This window comes from Chrysochloris asiatica, unplaced genomic scaffold (genome assembly GCF_000296735.1).
Source record: "Chrysochloris asiatica unplaced genomic scaffold, ChrAsi1.0 scaffold00018, whole genome shotgun sequence".
Taxonomy (NCBI): Eukaryota; Metazoa; Chordata; class Mammalia; order Afrosoricida; family Chrysochloridae; genus Chrysochloris; species Chrysochloris asiatica.
Window position 1 is genome coordinate 25,938,266 of NW_006408536.1, and position 20,156 is coordinate 25,958,421.

Here is a 20,156-nt window from a genome sequence, read left to right on the forward strand (position 1 = left end):
ATTGATGGACTCGGGTGTGGCAGCGGTAGTGAGGTTGGCCCAGGATCGAACATTGTTTCGTTCTGCTGTGCATAGGGTCGCTATGAGTCGGTTCTGACTCCATGGCACCTGACAACAACAACAACAACAACTCTTTTTAAGGATGAAAGGTGCCAGCAACTTGCTGCTTATGGGATTCTAGAGAAAATGTACCTAGATAGGATCATCAGAGGAAATCCACTTCAAGAATTTACTGCCATGTTGATGCCTCACCAAAAAGCAACTACAGCATCTTGGACAGAACTGTTATTGAACACAATTTGTTGTCTGCCAGCAAATTGTATAATAATATTACCTTTGTCTGCCAGCAAATTGTATAATAATAATAATATAACTTGGAGCTCTTTTAGAGACCCCTGCAGCTAAGGCAGAAAAGATAGCATCTCAAATGACCACAGAAGTACGTATGAATGGATTTATTGATCAGATGATCGGAATAGTTCATTTTGAAACACGAGAAGCCGTGCTATCATGGGACAAACAAATCTAATCGCTTTGCTTCTAAGTGAACAACCTTTTGGAAAGAATCAGCCAGACAGCACCCGAATGGACCGCACAAGCTATGGAAACCCAGATGGCTCAGTGAACCCTTACAAAACTTTGCACACGACATTGTTTCCCATGTTGTATAGGTTAATTTCATTTGTTTCCAAAGCATTTGCATCATGACCTTACACATGTCCCTTTTATGCTGGATTCTACTTCAGGAAGACATTATTAAAGCAGGAAATGGAAACATTTACAAATATGTAGTTCCCATATATTTAGGGTCTCTGTGTTTCAAGTTGACTCAGATGTTTTGAAAGCTTTTTTCTTTAGATGGAGTAAGTGAAATATCTGTAGCTAAAAAGTTTGAAATTTGTGGTAACTTTGTGCCTCTCCAAATGTGGTTATTCTAATAAATGGAGAAATGAGAAAGAAAGAAAAAAATAAGTGGTTGTGAAGCCAAGTTCGAAACAACAGGCACTGCCTACCCTTGGGGTAAGCTGAAACCTTCCTATTGTTTTGAAGGCCACTCCTATTTTTGGCATGATTGGAACACTGGCCACCTTGCCATACATTTTGTGACTTCTGCTAAAGTCTGGCCAACCCAGCTTCTTCCATACTTGGATTTTAAGCTTCCGAACATGGCGTTTTCTTTTCAGTAAACGTTGGGTCATTTGGTACTCGCTGTTAATGTCGATTCTGTAGTCCTTACAACTTTTATCATTTCTTTTGTTGGTTTTCTTCATCTCTTGCTTAGCGTTACCCATTGCATCGATGACACACCTTCCATGTGTTGTCTGTTTCACTTCTTATGCTTCATAATCATCCCCGATTACTAACAGTATTCAAGGCAGTCTTGTTGTTGTTGTTGTTGTTACGTATTGTCAAGTTGGTACTGACTCATAGCGACCTTATGCACAACAGGAGGAAACACTGCCCGGTCCTGAGCCTTACTTGAAATTGTTGTTATGCTTGAGCCAATAGCTGCTGCCCACTGTGCCAATCCGTCTCGTTGGAGGTCTTCCTCTTTTTCACTGACCCTTCACTTTACCCAGCATGATGTCCTTCTCCAGGGACTGAGCCAGCTTAGATGCAAGTAAAGGGCTATGGGGAGTCCTATGACAATCAAAGATTGAAGTAGACTTCCCTTGTGTTCAGATTCTTGAATGCTGGAAATCCATCTCTAAGAGCAGTATATCCTGGACTGCAATGCTTTGTTTCTTGGGAAATCTTAATTTTCACAAGATGTTTCAAAAATTAATCAAATTGATCATAATGCATACTGGAACAGAACCCCCCCCCCCTTCTATATGAACACCAGTAATTGGTTACAGGTTTCTGGGTCACGTATAGGGACCAAAGTACAGGCTGTTTAGTAGGACACACTTTGGGGTCAGACAATCCCAGGTCTAGACTCCACTTTGTCACTCATGCTTGACATTGACAGTCTCCCATTGTCACGTGAGCAACAAAGGGGAGGACCGTCACCCGCCCTGGAGGATTTGTTTTGGTTTAGTGAGAGAATCTGAACAAAATACTTTTGCATCATTGTCCCTTGTACACTGCCAGACACTTCCCTTCGCCTGAGTACGTGGGGCATTTGGGGCCAGATCATTCTCTGTGGTAGGGGCCATCCTGGCCATTTCTGACGTTGAGCAGCAACCTTCGTCTCTACCTTCGATGTATACTCTTTCTATATATATAGCGTCCTGGCATGGCGCTGTAGGATGGAGCACTGGACCACAAGGTCAGTTTGAACCACAAGATTGTCAGTTTAAACTCACCAGCTGCTCCTGGTGACACTGTGGTTAAGTGCTTAGCTGCTAACTGAGAGGTTGGTGGTTCAGACTTACCCAGTGGCTTTGTGGGAGAAAGGACAGCCAAGAAAACTTTATGGGGCACTTCTACCCTGTCACATGGGAGCATTATGAGTTGGAATTGTCTTGACAGCACCCAACAACAATCACTATATATGAGAAGGACTTCAAACAGTTCACAGAAAAATGGAATTAAAAGATTATGGAATTGCTCTCTTTCTGCCCTCTTGGAGTCTATAGAGGCCTGCTGGGAACAGGACTTCAAAGTCAGCGCTATGTCTAGAAGGCTGGTCCAAGGCCATTTTTCCTGGCTCCGGAACCAACGGGAAGATACAGCTCTTCTTAAAATTGAAGGTGTTTATGCTCAAGATGAAACCGAATTCTACTTAGGCAAGAGATGTGCTTATGTGTACAAAGCAAAGTGCCTCCTGGTGGCAAACCGAACAAAACTAGAGTCATCTGGGGAAAGGTAACTCGTGCCCATGGAAGCAGTGGCCTGGTTCGGGCGAAATTCCAAAGCAACTTTCCTGCTCAGGCCATTGGACACAGAATCCGTGTGATGTTGTAGCCCTCAAGGATTGAAACTTATTGAAAAGTAAATGAATAGAATTGTGAATTTGTTAAAAAAAAAGATTATGGAATTTCCCCATGAACTTTTTGAAGCTCCCTTGAAGCTTGAAGGTGTCCTGTTGGTGCAATGGTTAAGAACTCATTGCTAATCCATAGGTCTGAGGTTCGAACCCACCTGTTGCTCCATGAGAGAAAGATGAGACAGCCTGTTTCTGTAAAGATCTAGAGCCTTGAATCCTGTCCTACAGGGTCGCTGTAAGTCAGAATTGATTTGACAGCAATGGTGTTAGTTTTAAAGACATGTGACCTGAGAAACTGTCTAGAGCAGGAGCTTTCACAGCCCCCCCCCCCCCATTCGGAGCTCCAAGGGTCTCCTCTAGATTTTCAACTCACCGGAAGTTCCGTTAGCATTTGCAGAGCTATCAGACCTGTGTAAACTCTCCCACCTCCCTTTCTCAGATCATTGCTTCAGCTTTTATCGGAAGCTTCAAGCAGTGAAAGGTATTCTTTTTTTACTTATCTGCATGTGATATTTTCATTCCTACCTGATAAAGATCCTCCTCACCCCTGTACTAATGTGCCTGCCTAATGACTTATAGTCCAGAAGGTGAGTGTGTGCCAGCTACTACTTGGGGTTGCCACTCCAACTGGTTTCTTGAGCCTCAAAGGTTTTCTAACTTTGCATCTTTGACTCTTCAACCTCAACAGAGTCTTTCCCTATCAGCCTCATTTCAGGCCCCATATGGGACATATCATGTGTACCTGGGGAAGGTGGTGGAGTAGTGAGAGGGAGGGGAGGTGAGCAAGGCAACCCACTTTCGGAGACGGAGCCAACCCCTGCACCCACCCATGATCCTTTTTCTGAAGGCCCAACCTTGTCATCTTAGACTCAATTCAGACTCAAAAGTGGACAGATGGCTTCAACCTGGGGATTTGGAGGGATGTGGACATGATCTATCCATCAACTGTAGAACTCTTCTTCCATCCCCCACTTCTCCCTCTCCCTCTCCCCATCCTCCCTCTTATAATTCCATTGAAATGATGACTGGCTCATGTGGATGAGCAGATGGAAATAGGAATGCTACTTTATTTGAGCAGAGCTGTCTTCTCCCTTTGGGGGAGGAAATAGCAGCAGTGGTGTATCCATCTGTTATGGTAGCTCCAAGAAACAAACACACAGTTGAAATTGAATTAGGAAACAACTCAAGCCCAACCTTAGAAGGTAGAATCACTTGCAGAAAACTCTTCATCCCCATTCCAGTGATACACCTTTGGTTGAGTTCATCTGACATTTTGACAACTAAACACTTAATGTAATGCTCAAAGCAATGCCACCTGACTGGCCTTCTCATTCTCACTTCACTGTGAGGAAACTGAAACATGGATGGATTAACCCAACCACTTACTTAAGGCCTTGCAGCTATTTAAAAATGGAAGCACCAGGAATCAAATTCGCGAATCAACAACTAGATGTGCTGAGCCCTGGGTGGCAAAGACAAGTAAGGCACCTGCAGTTTTGTGGGGGAGACCTTCCCAGGGTTAATCCCATGATGGCGGGGTTAGCCACACAGAGCAGGCACAGCCAGGCACTGTCTCCAAGACACTCACAATTATACCACACCGGACCAGAAAATGTGGGTCTACTGCAGCTGCTCGGTGCCCCACTGGCGTGGTGTGTACAAGTACAAGAAATGGTTTGCGCTCAAGGAAACCTGGGTTTGCTGAAACACTACCACTATGAACTACTTTCCATACCCAGCAGTTACTTTGTGCTTTCTTTCTTTGAGGGAGTGCTGTGTATTTGTTTAAAGAAATCGTTTTCTATAGGAGTGTACATGTGTCCTTTCAGGGTCTTCTTGGAGCTACTAAACCACGTCCAACAAATGAAAGCCAGTGGTGTGGATAATGGCCGGTCTCTTTGGAGTCCTCAAAGAGAGGGTCTAAGACTCTCAAACTGAGGGATGTCAAAACTCGTAGTCATTGTGCAGAGGAAAGAAAGCTATCTCTCAGATGGATATTTAGCTTGTTAAATGTTCTCCTCTAAAGTGACCATTTACCATGATGGTTGAAAAGAAAATTCTAGAACTGGGTGAGAGAATAGGAGGAATTCTGAAGTCTCTTGCAGCTTAGACCTCCTCCTCCTTCTCTTCCTATCCTATCTGCTCTCTGAAACTATAGTGCTGTCCCTCACGGTGCTGTCCTGTTGAGGTTTTTATTTGAATGGACACCACGTGACAGAAGAGAGCGGCTCCATATGGTTTTCTAGCCATAACATCAGCACTGGACTGCAAACCACAAAGTTGCCAGTTCATACCTACCAGATGCTCTTCGGAAACCCTATTCCGAGTCGCTGTGAGTCTACTAAACCAGCTTGACAGCACTTAACAACAACATTCTCGACAGCAGCAGACTTCGAAGTCTTTCTCCTGTAGAGCTGTTGATGGCTTCCAACTGTCAACCCTTTGGTTACCAGCCGATCAATTAACCATTGAGTCACAGAGTCCCTGTCTTCACACTTCTCCCACGCGCTATTCTCAGCCACTTAGCCTTGTTGTTGTTGTTAAGTGCCGTCGAGTTGGTTCCAACTCACAGCGACCCTGTACAGGGTTTCCAAGGAGTGGCTGGTGAGCTTGAACCGCCGACCTTAGAACTCAAACCAACCTTGCAGTCTAGTGTGTTATCCCACAGCACCACATCAGGACCCCTTTAGTTATGTTTATAACAACTTTTGTGGACCTGTGTCGTTTAGTGGCAAAAAGTAGGCAAAGTAGGTCAGATTATTGAGTATTCAGGGACAAAAGCCTCAAAAAGTGGACTATTTAAATTAGAAGAGCTACCCTAGAACACAGTAGACATTTCTCAAGCTGAAAGGACTAAAGGAAAAGAAAAAAAAATCAGACTTGGGTTTCAATGTTGAAGGAGTCTATGGGCAAGATGTTAAGTAGCACAGAGGGAACATCAAGGGAAGATGGAAGGAATACAGACAGTGACTTACAAAAAGAACTGGTTGACATTCAACCATTCTAAGAGAGAGCATTCTGAAGACATTGGTGAAAAACAAGGCTCTGGGAATTGATGGATTACCAATTGAGATATTTCAGCAAATGGATGCAGTGTTGGAAGCTGTCACTTTTTTTTTTGTCCATGACAAAAAATTTTGAAGGCAGCTACCTGGCCAACAGACTGGAAAAGATCCATATTTGTGCCCATTCCAAAGAAACCTGATCCAACAGAATGCAGAAATTATCAAACTGTATCACTGAGAGCACCTACAAGAAAAAATTTACTGAAGATAATTCAAAAATGGGTACAGCAGTGCATGGACAGGAAACTGATAGAAATTCAAGCCAGATTCAGAAGAGGACAGGAAACAAAGAGGTATTGCTGCTGATGTCAGATGGGTCTTAGTTGAAAACAGAGAATTCCAGAAAGATGTTTACCTATGTTTTTATCGAATATGCAAGTGCATTTGACTGTGTGAACCAACAAACTATAGATAACATTGGGAAGAATGGGAATTCCCGAACACTTAATTGTGCTTGTGGGAAATGTGTGCATAGAGCAAGATACAGTTGTTCAAAGAGAATAAGAGGATACTGCATGGTTTAAAAATAAGAAAGGTGTGTGTCAGGGTTATACCCTTTTACCGTATTTAATCAATTTATATGCTGAGTGAATCATCCTAGAAGGCAGACTCTATGAAGAGGAATTCAGCATTATGACTGGAGGGAGATTCATTAACAACTCTCATCTGCAGATGACACAACTTTGCTTTTTGAAATCAGGTGAAGACAACTTGAAGCACTTATGGATGAAGATGAGAAAGACAACAGCCTTCAATGTGGATTACGCCTCAACATAAAGGAAACTGAACCCCTTGCAACTGGACCAATAAGCAACATCATGATACATTGTCAGAGAAATGATTGAAGTTGTCAAGGATTTCATTTTACTTGGATTCACAATTAATGTCCATGGAAGTAGCACGCAAGAAATCAAAAGGCATATTGTACTCAGAAGTCTGTTGCAAAAGATCTTTTTAAAGTATTCAAAAACAAAGATAATCACTTTGAGGACTAAGATGCACTGGTCTCAAGCCATGGGATTTTCAGTTCCCTCCTATGCATGGGAAAGTTGTACAATGACTAAGGACAACGGAAGAAGAATGAATGAATACGTTTAAATATACCGTGGACTGCCAGAAGAGCAAACAAATGTGTGTTGGAAGGGCAGCCAGAATGCTCCTTAGAAGCCAGGATAGTGAGACTGCATCTCATGCATTTTGGACATAACAACATGAGGGACTGGACTCTGGAGAAGGGCATCATATGGGGTAAAGTAGAGGGTCAGTAAAGAAATAAGCAAATCCTCAATGAGATGGATTGATAGATTGGCTGCAACAGTGGACATCATGGCAATGATTTTAAGGATGGTGCAGGACTGGGCAGTGCTTCGCTCTGGTCTACCTTGATTAGCCTTCTCCGGGAAGCTACAGAGGGATAAATGAGCCACTGATAGACTCATCTCAGTAAGGATTGGATGAGGCTGGCACAGGACCGGGTACTGTTTCATTCTGGCATGCGTAGGGTTGCTATGAGTTGGAACCAACTTGATGGCACCTAACAAACAACATAGGTCTGCAAGTCTGGGAATGGTGTGTGAGGGTCGGGTGAAAACAAGGCCTCTGTGATTTTTAAGAAGTCTTTGTTCTTTTCCAGAGTTAGCATAAAGTCCGTTCCTTTTGTATCCCCCGCACCTAAAACAGGGCCTGCCAGCGATCAGACAGTCCACTAACATTGATTGAAGGATGAATTTTCCAGATGTTAGACCGTTTAGGCTAGCTCCGAAGTGGGCGTTGTGGCCTGGGTGTCTGGGACACATTTCCTGAGAGTTTGTGCCTGAGGGGTCATCTGTTCAGCAGTGGAGGCAGCTCTGCAGAATCCCAGGAAATGACCTTCCTTCGAATCAATGGAATCGTTTTATGTGGAATTCATAATAGTAAAAGAAAGCTCTGATGTGGAAAAGTGTCCAGAACCTTATCCCCAAGTCTTTTCAATGTGCAGGCGGGAAGTTAATAGTTTCAATAACCCATTTCTCAGATAGTCGAGTGATAAATTGATTGATCTATATCCGTAGTTCGTAACCGTGGCTGGTTTTGAAATGTCTGGAAGACATTTTTGATGCTCACAGCTGAAGTTTGAAGTTTTGCTACTGGAATCTAGTGAGTGGAGGTCAGGGTTTTGACTACAAGTTCCACAATACACAGGATAGCCTTCACAACAGAGTAGCCTGACCCCAAATGTCAATAGGGCCAAGAGTGAGAAACCCTGAGAGTTATTCATCTGACAACTGGGTTCGTTTCAAGGAATCGATGCTCTAAAACAACAACAACAACAACAAAAAAAAACTGTCTCGAATATTAACAAATTGTTTAAATATGAAATTACTTCACACTTTTAAAATTAGAAACATTTCCTTGAAAGCTAACTGATTTCTTTAATTGTCTTAATCCTGAGACTGTACATAGCGCTCTTTAAGAAGCATTCTATAGATGGTTGTTTTCGTATACATTCTAGAAGTCAGTTCTTTATCAAATAGAGAAAAGATGCTGCAAAAATATCAAGTTTGTTTTGTAATCTTGATGATGAAAAAAAATCTATCCGAATCAATTGGTTGCTTTTGGGTACAACTTGTCTTGTTCTCCTAAAGAGATCATCAAAGAGGAATACAGTTCAAGATGTCTAAGTTTCCTTCTGTTACCAGATTTGATGGGGCGTAGACTCATGAAACACGAGACCATGATCTGTTGATTGTCCCAGATGTCTCATATTAGAAGACAGTTTCAGAATGACTGTTTTTCTCAAAGACAAATGAACCCTTTGAATGTACGAGGAAGCATTTCAAAAAGTTCATGAAAAAATTCTAATTTATTTTCATTCAATTATTTTTCTTGAAACCCCTTCATATAGAACCAATAATAAAAGACCAAAAGTCGAGGTGACTGATCTGGTTAATTTTTGTCTCCCTCATTTGTACTCGTTAGGGCATAGGGCAGCTGTGAGGTAACACTTGGTATCTTTTTGAAAGGATGAGCATATGTTTACAAGGAGAGTGACTCATTTTTGTCATAAAGAGTGCTAGAATATTTGTTCATATCTAGACCTTTCAAGTAATTGTTTAATGTGCAGTAGTTCTCAAAGTATGGTCTGAGGAACCCTTAAGGGTGATTGAGGATCAGGGGCTCTTTGAGATCAAAACTCTTTTCATAGTAACACTAAGCCATTCTTTGTGTTTTTGTCACTCGCATTCTCTCATGAGCAGTTCATGGAGGTCTCCAGGAGCTGCATGGTGTGGGGTGATACCATCTGGCTGACCATGAATGGAATGTGTGCTTATGTGTTCATGTGTTTGAAAACTTTCTGTTTTAATTTTAATTCAATAAGCACTAGAGAAAACACACATCGACCCAAGCTTTTGGGGTCCTCAATAATTTTTGAAGAGTGTAAAGGTTTCCTGAGATCAGACCATTGTGAAAATCTCTGCTTTGGTGAGGGATAGAGAAAACAAGTTGAGTCAGATTAAACAAATGTTCAGGGTTCAGGATACTTCAAATACCATGGCTAATAACCTGAGCCAAAACCATCTCCCACTGTTTCGCAGATAACTGGGAAGCTGAAGACACTTGAGTTCTTTACCAGAGCTAGGAAGAACTTGAAGTATTTGTTCCTGAATTCTTGTTTCAAATCCAATGTCCAACCGGGGGTTTCACAACCTCGGGCAGGAGAAATCTTCATAGTGCGGGCTGCCCTGTGGGTTGTAAGGTGTTTTGCAGCACTCTGGCCTCTACCACTGGATGCCAGTAACTCACTGGACCTCCAGTTTTAACACCCAAAACTGCCCAGACTTTGCCAAATGTTCCGACTCCGGCAAATCACTCTCCAGTTGAGAATCTCTTAAGGTAGACTCTCTGTCTTTGACCCAGGGAAATTCTCGTTGCATCTCACTGTCCTCAATGTCAACATAGGGCATATCTAGCTGTAAACTAAAACCCCAACCACTTCCTCCTTTGGTGTCTCTATGAATCAATTCCAACTATAGCAACCGTATCACCCAAAGTGGAACTGCTCCATGGGGTTTCCAAGGCTGTAAATTTTTAAAGAAGCAGATTGTCACTTCTTCCTTCTGTGGAGCAACTGGTGGGTTTGAACCGCTGACCTATCATTTAACAGTACAATGTGCAACCCACTGCGCCACCAAGTCGTCCTACCTGGTTGAGTGGAGTTGGTAAGCTTTATTCTAGGTGGGGGGCACGGCAGCTCTGCAGTGGGTGCTCTGAGACTGTGGTAGGAGGCAGCAGACATTGTGGGAAAGCCCCAACTTGCCCTCTATGCCTGGAATGTCTGGGATTGTGATCAAACATTGTATCCACACTAGAAAACCCAAAGCAGCAGCCATTGGATTTCATTACAGCATTGAGGTTTAGAGAATTGGAGCATCTTCCATTGAGAAGTTTCTAACTGACAGTTTCACTGTATGCAAAATCCTATTATGTTGTTATTTAGGAAACTTTAGGCATACCATATATCCTGGAAGCCAGGATGGCCAGACTTCATCTCTTATACTTCTGACATATTGTCAGGAGGGACCAGTCCCTGGAGAAGGACATCATGTTTGGTAAAGTGGAAGGTCGGGAACAAAAAGGGAAGACCCCCACCTAGATGGATTGGCACAGTGGCAGTAGCAATGGGCTCGAAAGTAGCAACAGTTGTGAGGTTGGCACAGGACCGGGCAGGGTTTCGTTCTGTTGTGCAGAGGGGTCACTATGAGTTGGTACCGACTCGATGGCGCCTTACAAACATTTATTTCAGGTAATACTGTGGACAAATGCACTGGATGCTCTGAGGGAGAAAGATTAGGTTGTCTGTTCCCATAAAGAATTATAGTCTCATAAACCTCATTTGGGAGTCCTGGTGTGGTGCTGTGGGATAATGCACTAGACCACAAGGTCGGTTTGAACCACAAGCTCAGCGGTTCAAATTTGCCAACCGCTCCTTGGAAATCCTATACAGGGAGGCTATGAGTTGGAACCAACTCAACAGCACTTAACAACAACAAAATCCTATATGGGAGTCCTGGTGTGGTCCACATAGGATAAGCACTGGATCACAAGGTCATCTGAATTACAAGGTAGGCGGTTCAAACTCACCAGCAACTCCTCGGAAACCCTATACGGGGTCACTATGAGTCAGAACCAACTGAAAAGTATTTAACAATAACAGCAAACCCTCCATAGGGTAGCTACGAGTTGGAATCTGGTGCTGAGAGTGTTTCACTGCTATTCATAACGGTTTTCAGTGACTAAATATTCGCTAGTAGTCCGTCTCTCCTTTTTCCTAGTCTGTCTTTGTCTGGAGGCTCAGATGAACTCTGTCTGCCATGGGTGACCCTGCTGATATTTAAAATACCCATGGCATAGCTTCCAGAATCACAGCAACTCACAAGCCACCACAATATGACCACTTGACAAACGAGTGGCAGTCACATCTCGTCGCTTATACTTCAGCCATGTAGTCAGGAGGGCCCAATAATCACTGGAGTAGGATATCATGTTTGGTAAAGTAGAGGGCCAGCTAAAAAGAGGAAGACCCCGAATGAAATGGATTGGCACAGTGGCAGCAGCATCTGAGGTTGGCCCAGGACTGAGCAGTGTTTCTTTCTGTTGTGCAAAGGGTCAACTCAGTGACACCAAACAACAACACAACATGAGTTGGAGTTGACTCACTGGTAGTGAGCTTTATTAACTCCTGATGGACATCGCTTGTTGTTGTTACGTACCTTCAAACTGGTCCCCACTCATAGCAACCCTGAATAGGGTTTCCGAGGCTTTACAAATTCTATGTGGAAGAAGAAAGCCTCATCTTTCTCACACAGAGCAGCTGGTGGACTCGAACTAGGGAAGTTGTGGTTCCAAGTTCAGTACGTATTGTATGGAGCCACGTCGGTACTTGACATTGCTTGAGCCAACATTTAAATATGACACAGATAGAAAAACCATTGTATGGGATCATGCTTTTTGCAAGTCACATTTCTACCCAGAAATCAAATAGTTAAAATATGCAATTTTTGTAGCTTGTTACATGGCACAACTTAAATTCTCTTTCATTTTTTGTTATATAGCCTCAGAAACCCTATACAGAGTCACTAAAAGTCGAATCCAACACAATGGCACCTAACAACAACAAAATCTCCCAATTAATGATCGATTGTTTTTACATAAAGAAACAAAAGCTTTTCTCTCTCAATGAAAGTTCGCATGTTTTAGTAGGAATTCTCCCATAAACAGGCCTCGAGTAAAGGGTTCAAGACCAAGGGTTTTGTTTGAGTGACAAGAATAGAAGAGTGGAGACATAAAACAGGAAATAGAGGAATCCCATTCGGGGTGTACTCTAAGTCAGCTGGTCGTCAGATGGATCATGGCTGAAAGCAGAGACTATCAGAAAGATGTTTGTTTACCTGTGCTTTATTGACTACACAAAGGCTTTCCGTTGTGTGGATCATGACAAGCCATGGACAGCATTATAGCGAATGGGTATTCTGGGACACTTCATTGTGCTCGTGAGGAACCTGTACGTGGACCAACAGGCAGTTTTTCAAACGTAGCAAGGGGACACTGAATGGTTTAAAATTAGGAAAGGTGTGCACTCTGGTTATATCCTTTCACCATACTTATTCAATCTGTATTTTGAGCACACAATCTGAGTAGCTTGATTCTATGAAGAAAAACGTGTCATCAGGATTAGAGGACTATACTCATTAACAACCTGCGATATGCAGATGATACAGCCTTGCTTGCTGAAAGTGAAGAGGACTTAAAATACTTACTGATGAAGATCAAAGACCACAGCCTTTGGTATGGATTGCATCTCAATGTAAAGAAAACAAAAATCCTCACCACTGTAACAATAAACAACATTCTTATCAATGGAAAAAAGATTGAAGTTGTCAAGGACTTCATTCTTGGAGCAACCATCAACACTCATGGAAGCAGCAGTCACAAAATCAAGCAATGTATTGTGTTAGGCAAATCTGCTGCACAAGACCTCTTTAAAGTGTTGAAAAGCAAAGATGTCAGTTTGAGGACTAAGATTCGCCTGACCCAAGCCATGGTATCTTCAATAACGTCATATGCATGGAAAGTGAATAAGGAAGACCATAGAAGAATTGATGCTTTTGAGTTATGGTGTTGGAGGAGAATATTGAAAGTACCATGGGCTGCCAGAAGTACATACCAGTGAAGAAGTACAGTGAGACAGCTTCTTAGAAGCCAGGATAGTGAGACTTCGTTTCTCATACTTTGGACATATTGTCAGGCAGGGCATCACACTTGGCAAAGTCAGGGAAAAAGAGAAAGACCCCCAATGAAATGGACTGGCACAGTGGCAGCAGAAATGGGCTGAAGCACAGCAACGATTGTGAGATTGGCACAAGACGAGACAGTGTTTCGTTCTGTTGTGCATAAGGCCACTATGAGTCGCCACTGACTTGACTTTAACAGCAACAATAGCATAAGTCAGCAACCCCCGACAGGATGGATTGACACAGTGGCAGCCACAATGGGCTCAGCTAACTATACCTTTGAGGATCGCTTAGGACCAGGCAGTGTTTTATTCTGTTGTACATTGGGTGGATATGAATCAGAACCAATTCCATGGCACCTAACAACAAACAGCACACAATGTGCTCAAACATAACAGCAATTGTGAGGATGACACCCGCCTGGGAAGTGTTTTGTTACCCACAGGGTCGATATGGATCTGAACCAACTCAACAGCACCTCCCAGCAACCACAGCATCGTAAGTCAATTATGTCTTTAGGCCGTGGAGAGCAATCCCACGAGGGAACCCCAAGAGCCAGTATTGTTGTCAGGTGCCATCGAGTCGGAACCGACTCATAGCGACCCCATGCACAGCAGAATGAAACAATGTCCGATCCTAGGCGAACCTCACTACCGCTGCCACACTTGAGGCCATCAATGATGCCACCTGGCCGGTCCATCTCGTTGGGGGTCTTCCTCTTTTTCTCTGACCCTCCATCTTACCCAGCATGACATCCTTCTCCAGTGACTGTTCCCTCCTGACAATATGTCCAAAGTATGAGAGACGAAGCTTAGCCATCCTGGCCTCCAAGGAGCACTCTGGCTGCACTTCTTCCAAAACAGATCTATTGGTTCTTTTGGCAGTCCATGGCACTTTCAGTATTCTCCTCCGACACCACAACTCAAAGGCATCAATTATTCTATGATCTTCCTTATTCACTGTCCAGCTTTCGCATGCATGTGAGGTTATTGAAAATACCATGGCTTGGGTCATGTTCCCCTTAATCCTCAAGCTGACATCTTTGCTCTTCAACACTATAAAAAGGTCTGTGCAGCAGATTTGCCTAATGCAATACATCGTTTGATTTCTTGACTGCTGCTTCTATGGGTTGATCCATTGGCTTTTCCACACGTTGGTCGATTCCATGTTCTCTGGCTGAGAGCTAACCCCTAAGCAGAGACCTGCAGAAGTGTGCAGTAGCATGTCATCAGAACATTCTGCAACAGTGAGAACTTTTATGGATTGAATTGTATTTCCCCTCATTCCCCAAATGTGTGCTTGAATCCTAACCCCTATACCTATGGATGCAATGTAATATAATGTAATAGTTGTTAGCTGCTGTTGACTCTGCCCCTGACTTAAAGTGACCCCATGCACAATAGAGAGTTCTGGTGTGGCGCTGTGGGTTAATGCACTGGATTACAAGGTCGGTTTGAATCACAAGGTTGGCAGTTCAAGCTCACCAGCCACTCCTCGGAAACCCTTTACAGGAGTCGCTATGAGTTGGAGCCAACTCGATGGTGCTTAGCAACAGCAGCAACCTGCACAATGGAATGAAATGCTTCCCTGTCCTATGCCGTTCCATGATTAGTTGTCATTGGGATCTATAGGGTTTTCATTGGCTGCTTTTTGGAAGTAGGCCCACAGGCCCTTTTTCCTAGTCCATCTTACTCTGAAAGCTCTGCTGAAACCTGTTGAACATCACAGAAACACACAAGCCTCCCCCAACAGATGGGTGGGGGCTGCACCTCAGTGCACTGGATTGGAACCCAATCTGTGTGTCCTGCACTGGAAGGGAATGCAATTCACTTCTATGATGCAACTGAGGATACTGTGATCTCCTTCCATAATGAAAGGTGATCTAATCTAATCAATTAGTTGAAGCCCTACTAGTGTAAGGCGGGTCCTAATCTTAATCACTTCTAAGTTTTATAAAGAACAGCATAGACATAGAGAAACATCTGTGTTTGGAGTACACACGAGGGGAGACAGCTATCATGCGAGGATGGTCTAACAGGCCAGAGAATCAAGGGACATTGTGGACTACCTACAAGGAAAGAGTCAATACAGCCAAGATCCTGATTGGAACTTTCAGTCTCCTAAACAATAAGAAATTACATGTCTGTTCTCTAAACCCACCCATTTGTAGAATTTGTATTTCAGTAGCACCAGGAGACTCTAAGAAGTTCAGAGAGGGTCTTATGGTCACCAACGGTATCTGAGCCACCAGCCTTGGTGTATGGGATGCTGTGAGATTTTTGAGGTTGGATCAGCAAAGGAAGATCAGCTGAATCAGAAGCTCTGAAGGATTTGACATAGTCCTTGCATAATGCATACCAACACCCGCCCCCACACACACACAATAAAAGACCCATTGGCTGTGGAGATGACGCCAACTCATGACAAGCCCATATTGAAATGTGCCATAGGGCTCTCTCAATGGTGGGGATCTTCGGGAAGTGAATTGCCAGACCTTTCTTTTCAGAAGCCTCTGGGTAGATTCGAACTGCCAACCTTTCAGTTAGTTGCCGAGTGCTTAACGTTTATACCACCCAGGGCCTCCAGCAAAATACATGGGATGAGCCAGTTTTTTACAGCCTCGGAAACCCTGTACAGGGTGGCTGTGAGTTGGAACCGACTCCACAGCACGAAACAAACTATATATATATATCGGAACTGACTACACGGCACATAACAATAATAAATATATATATATGTATATAGGTAAAGCTAACTTGCAAGAACCATGACAGAATAGTTTTCAGTTTCAGCCCCAAACAGATTACAAAAGAACCAAGGGAAGTCACATTTTTGTGCTGTTGTTTGACGTGGACATATCACAGACTCATCCTCCCTGCAGCATGGCTCAGAGCCATCTTTGCACCGTACTTACTGTCAGATGGAAACCAGACTGCTATTAATGAGCTTCTGGAAAGCAGTCCCCGCAACAATGGGCTTAAACACAGATGGGCATGGGAATGAGAAGATGGTGGGTGGTTATGGAATGTGGAGAAACAATTTGGTCCCCTCAAGAAGGACAGAAGCAATAAATGCTTCCTTTTATAGTGTATAAAAAATGAGGATTGTTGTTGTGGAGAAAAGTCCGAAGACGGGCAACCTTAGCTGGCAGGTCTCAGCAAGAAGGCTCATTCTTTTTAACATCAGTAAACCAAGGAGTCCCATGTGAGGACTAAATAGTCATCAGCAGATACTCGTTGAGTCCCTTAAATTATTTATATGACACTTTGCGGATGATCCCTGCTATGGAAGATTTAAACACTTTGCGCAAGGGCACAATCTGGCTGTTTGAGTCTTCACGTAAGTGGGGCGAATGATTCTAGAAGGCACGTGGCTGTCTAAGAGTAGAGGGGTATGATGAAGAGATCAAGAATTCTATAGACAATGAGATGAGGGGGATGGAGTGTCAGAGATATTTGGGGAGAAGGGTGGCAGCATTAAAATTGTATTTTAGACCAAAGAGGGTAGCAGTGGCGTGATGGCAGAGGGACTGGAGAGAAGGGGGCCACTGGCTTATTTATTTTAAACATGCCTCCTTGCAATCAAAAATGAACTATGCATCCCAGGACCAGTAAGAAGGAAGAGGATGATTGCAGCGTGAGATCCTACCTAGAAAAGCAGCGACAGTAGCGATGGTAGCGGAGGTGATGGCATAGAGCAGCTGCGGGCTCTAGGCCCATGGACTGGGTAAGGTTGGGTGCCTGCGGGCAGGAGGCTGGCTTGCAGAATATGCCTTTAGGATATTTCAACAAATATATTTTTTTGTCTTGTATGTATGCATCAAATATTTTTGCTTTGTTCATTTATGAAATGTAAGGTATAAATGGGAAGGTACAGGGAGGAAGTAGGATCACTGTTGTTGCAGGGAGGGGATTGTAATCATTGAGATGAAGCAAAGAGTACAATTTGTTGAATGTAAAGCTGATGATCTTGTCTGTTAACCGTCACTCAATTCACAATAAAAAGTTAAAAACAAAAATGAATTATGCAATACTTAGAGGAACATCTCCAATATATGGTTAAAAATATAAAATGAATAAGATCTAGAGGGATAAGGGGAAAGTAGAGAACGAGGAAATACAATAACATAACTTGCACACTGTAAGTTCCGGTGCCTGTAATATCCAATATGGAGTTGAATTCGAGTTGACGGCAATGGGTTTAGTTTGCTTTGGAGCCACACGTAGCTATGGAGCACTTGGAAAGTCGTGACTCTTAATTAAGATGTGCTTTAATGGTTAATCAGATACACACGATTTCAAAAACTAGTATGTTGTTAGGTGCCATCTAGTCTGAGCCCACTCGTAGGGACCCTATATACAACAGAACGAAACACTGCCTGGTCTTGCACCCTCCTCACCATCGTTGCTATGTTTGAGCCCATTGTTGTTTCAGCCCATCTCGCTGAGGCTCTTCCTGTTTCTCTGACGCTGCACTTTACCACGTGGGATGACCTTCTGTAGGAACTGGACCCTCCTAATAACATGTACACAGTAGGTGAGAAGTGCCACCATCCTGGCTTCCAATGAGCATTCTGGTTATACTCCTTCCAAGACAGATTTGTTTGCTCTTCTGACAGTCTGTGGTATATTTAATACTCTTGGTCAGCACCAGAATTCAAAGGCATCAATTCTTCTCTCATCTGCCTTATTTACTGTCCATCTTTTGCATGCATGTGAGCTTATTGAAAATACCATGGCTTGGGTCAGGCGCACCTTAGTCTCCAAAGTGATGTCTTTGCTTCTGAACATATTAAAGGGATCTTTTGAAGCAGGTTTGCTTAATGCAATACTTGATTTCATCTCACGACTGTTGCTTGTTCCATGAGCATTGATTGTGGATCCAAGTAAAATGAAATGCTCAGCACAGCTAATCATTTATCCATTTATCAACATATTACTTATCGGTCCAGTTCTGGGGAATTTTGTTTTCATTATGTTGAGATGTAATCCATACTAGAGACTGTAGTGTATTTCTTCATCAATAAATGCTCCAAGTTCTCTTCACTTTCAGCAAGAGAGATGGTTCCATTTGCATAGTGCAGGTTGTTAAATTGAGTCTTCCCCCAATCCTGAAGCCACTTCTTTATATAGTTAAGTGTCTTGGATTATTGGATTATTTGTTCAGCATACAGATAGAATAAGAAAGGAGAAAAGATACAACCCTAGTGCACACCTTCCCTGATTTAAAACCATGAAGTATACAAAATATATCTTTGATAGTTTTTATATTTATTAAATGTTACAGTCCTAATAGGTTGGATAACCAGCAACCTTCAACTTGACTCTGTCTGACTCATTGTGATCCGTGTGTTTCAGAGTAGAACTCTGCTCCAGGGGGTTGTCAGTGGTTGATTTTTTTAGAAGTTCATCACTAGGCTTTTCTTCCAAGGTGCCTCAGAGTGGACTCAGACCCCCAACCTTGGATACACTAGGCTCCATTGAATTACCCCCTAACTCATGTGGCTCTGTGGCTTAATGTACTCGACTATAATGTTGCTTTGAATCACAAGGTTGGTGGTTCAAGCTCACCAGCTGTTCCTTGGAAATCCTATACAGAGTCGCTATGAATCGGGACTTGACTCAATGGCAGTTAACAACAACAACAACAACATGGCAACCCCTTATTCATTCTGCACCATCTGCATGGTCGGTTGTGGCTGTCATGATCCATAGGGTGTTAATGGATTGATTTTTGGAAGTATCTCACCAGGCTTTTCTTCCTAATCTTAGTTTGGAAGCTCTCCTGAAACCTGTAAAGCAAATTGTTTCAAATCCACCTGTTTCTTTGTACCTATTTAATGTTGGATTGCCAAGTGACTCAGGAGTGATCGACACCGCTCCTATATCTCCAGTTCTTACCTGGGGACGAGTATGCCCTCTAGGGGACAATAAGCAATATCTGAACACATTTCAGGATTCCTTTGGTGTGGCACACAGGATAAGCACTGAATTGATAACCCCAGGTTGAATGTTCAAACCCACCAGCTGTTCCTCACAGTCACTATGAGTCTTAACCCGCTTCACAGCACTTAACAACGGGGAGAGGTGTATGCTACTGCCACCTAGTGGTTAGAAGCCAGGGATGCTGTAAAACATCTTACACCTAGTCCCCGACAGTAAAGGATTACCCTGTGGAGTCCTGGTGTGGTACTATGGGTTAATGCGCCAGACTACAAAGCCCTTTGAACTGTAAGGTGGGCAGTTCAAGCTCACGAGCTGCCCCTCTGTGAATTGCCAGGCTATAGGTATAGCAAGCCCCTTACACCAATGTGGTTTTATTTAATCCTTATGAGAGTGCTTGTGAAGGTAGGTGATATCTTCAATGTACTCGTCAAAATAACTTATGATCAAAGGGCTCGAAGAATCTGGCTGAGCTATTGCTGCTGTGGGCGCTGTAGGATAAACACTGGACCGCAAAGTCGGTTTGAACCACAGGGTCGGTGGTTCAAACCCACCAGCTGCTCCTTGGAAATTTTATGCAGGATTGCTGTGAGTCGAATCGGAACCGACTCGATAGATTTGACAACAACAACAACAACATTGCAGTTAGCTAGCTGGGAGTCAGATTTGAATGGCAGTCAGCCACCTTGAGCACACGTTCTTGATCTGCCAGAGACCCAGGAACTATAACTGATTAGAGAAAGTTCTAGTCTCCCGAGTCTCTTTCTTTCCTTCCTTCCACTGAGTGGGCCACTGTCCTATTCTACGCCATCTAATTGGCTACCCTTCTGGACCTCTATGAATCGTCCCCTTTTTTTCTCTACACCCAAACACCCCAAATCTTTCAGTATATATATATATATATAAACTTTTGTATTGTTAATGGCATGAAGGTCTATAGACAAGA

General features: G+C 43.2%; 2 protein-coding genes across 2 annotated transcripts in view; both read left to right on the forward strand.

Moving 5' to 3' along the window:
• Positions 1–625, forward strand: part of LOC102815401 (COP9 signalosome complex subunit 4-like) — a 3,433-nt gene extending 2,808 nt beyond the window's left edge. Inside the window, 3 exon segments of the mRNA XM_006835637.1 lie at positions 88–265; positions 268–339; positions 372–625. Of these exon segments, the coding sequence (XP_006835700.1) occupies positions 88–265; positions 268–339; positions 372–625 (504 nt within the window).
• The window catches only part of ARHGAP6 (Rho GTPase activating protein 6), a 624,152-nt gene that overhangs the window by 169,702 nt on the left and 434,294 nt on the right, over positions 1–20,156 (forward strand). The window lies entirely within an intron of this gene.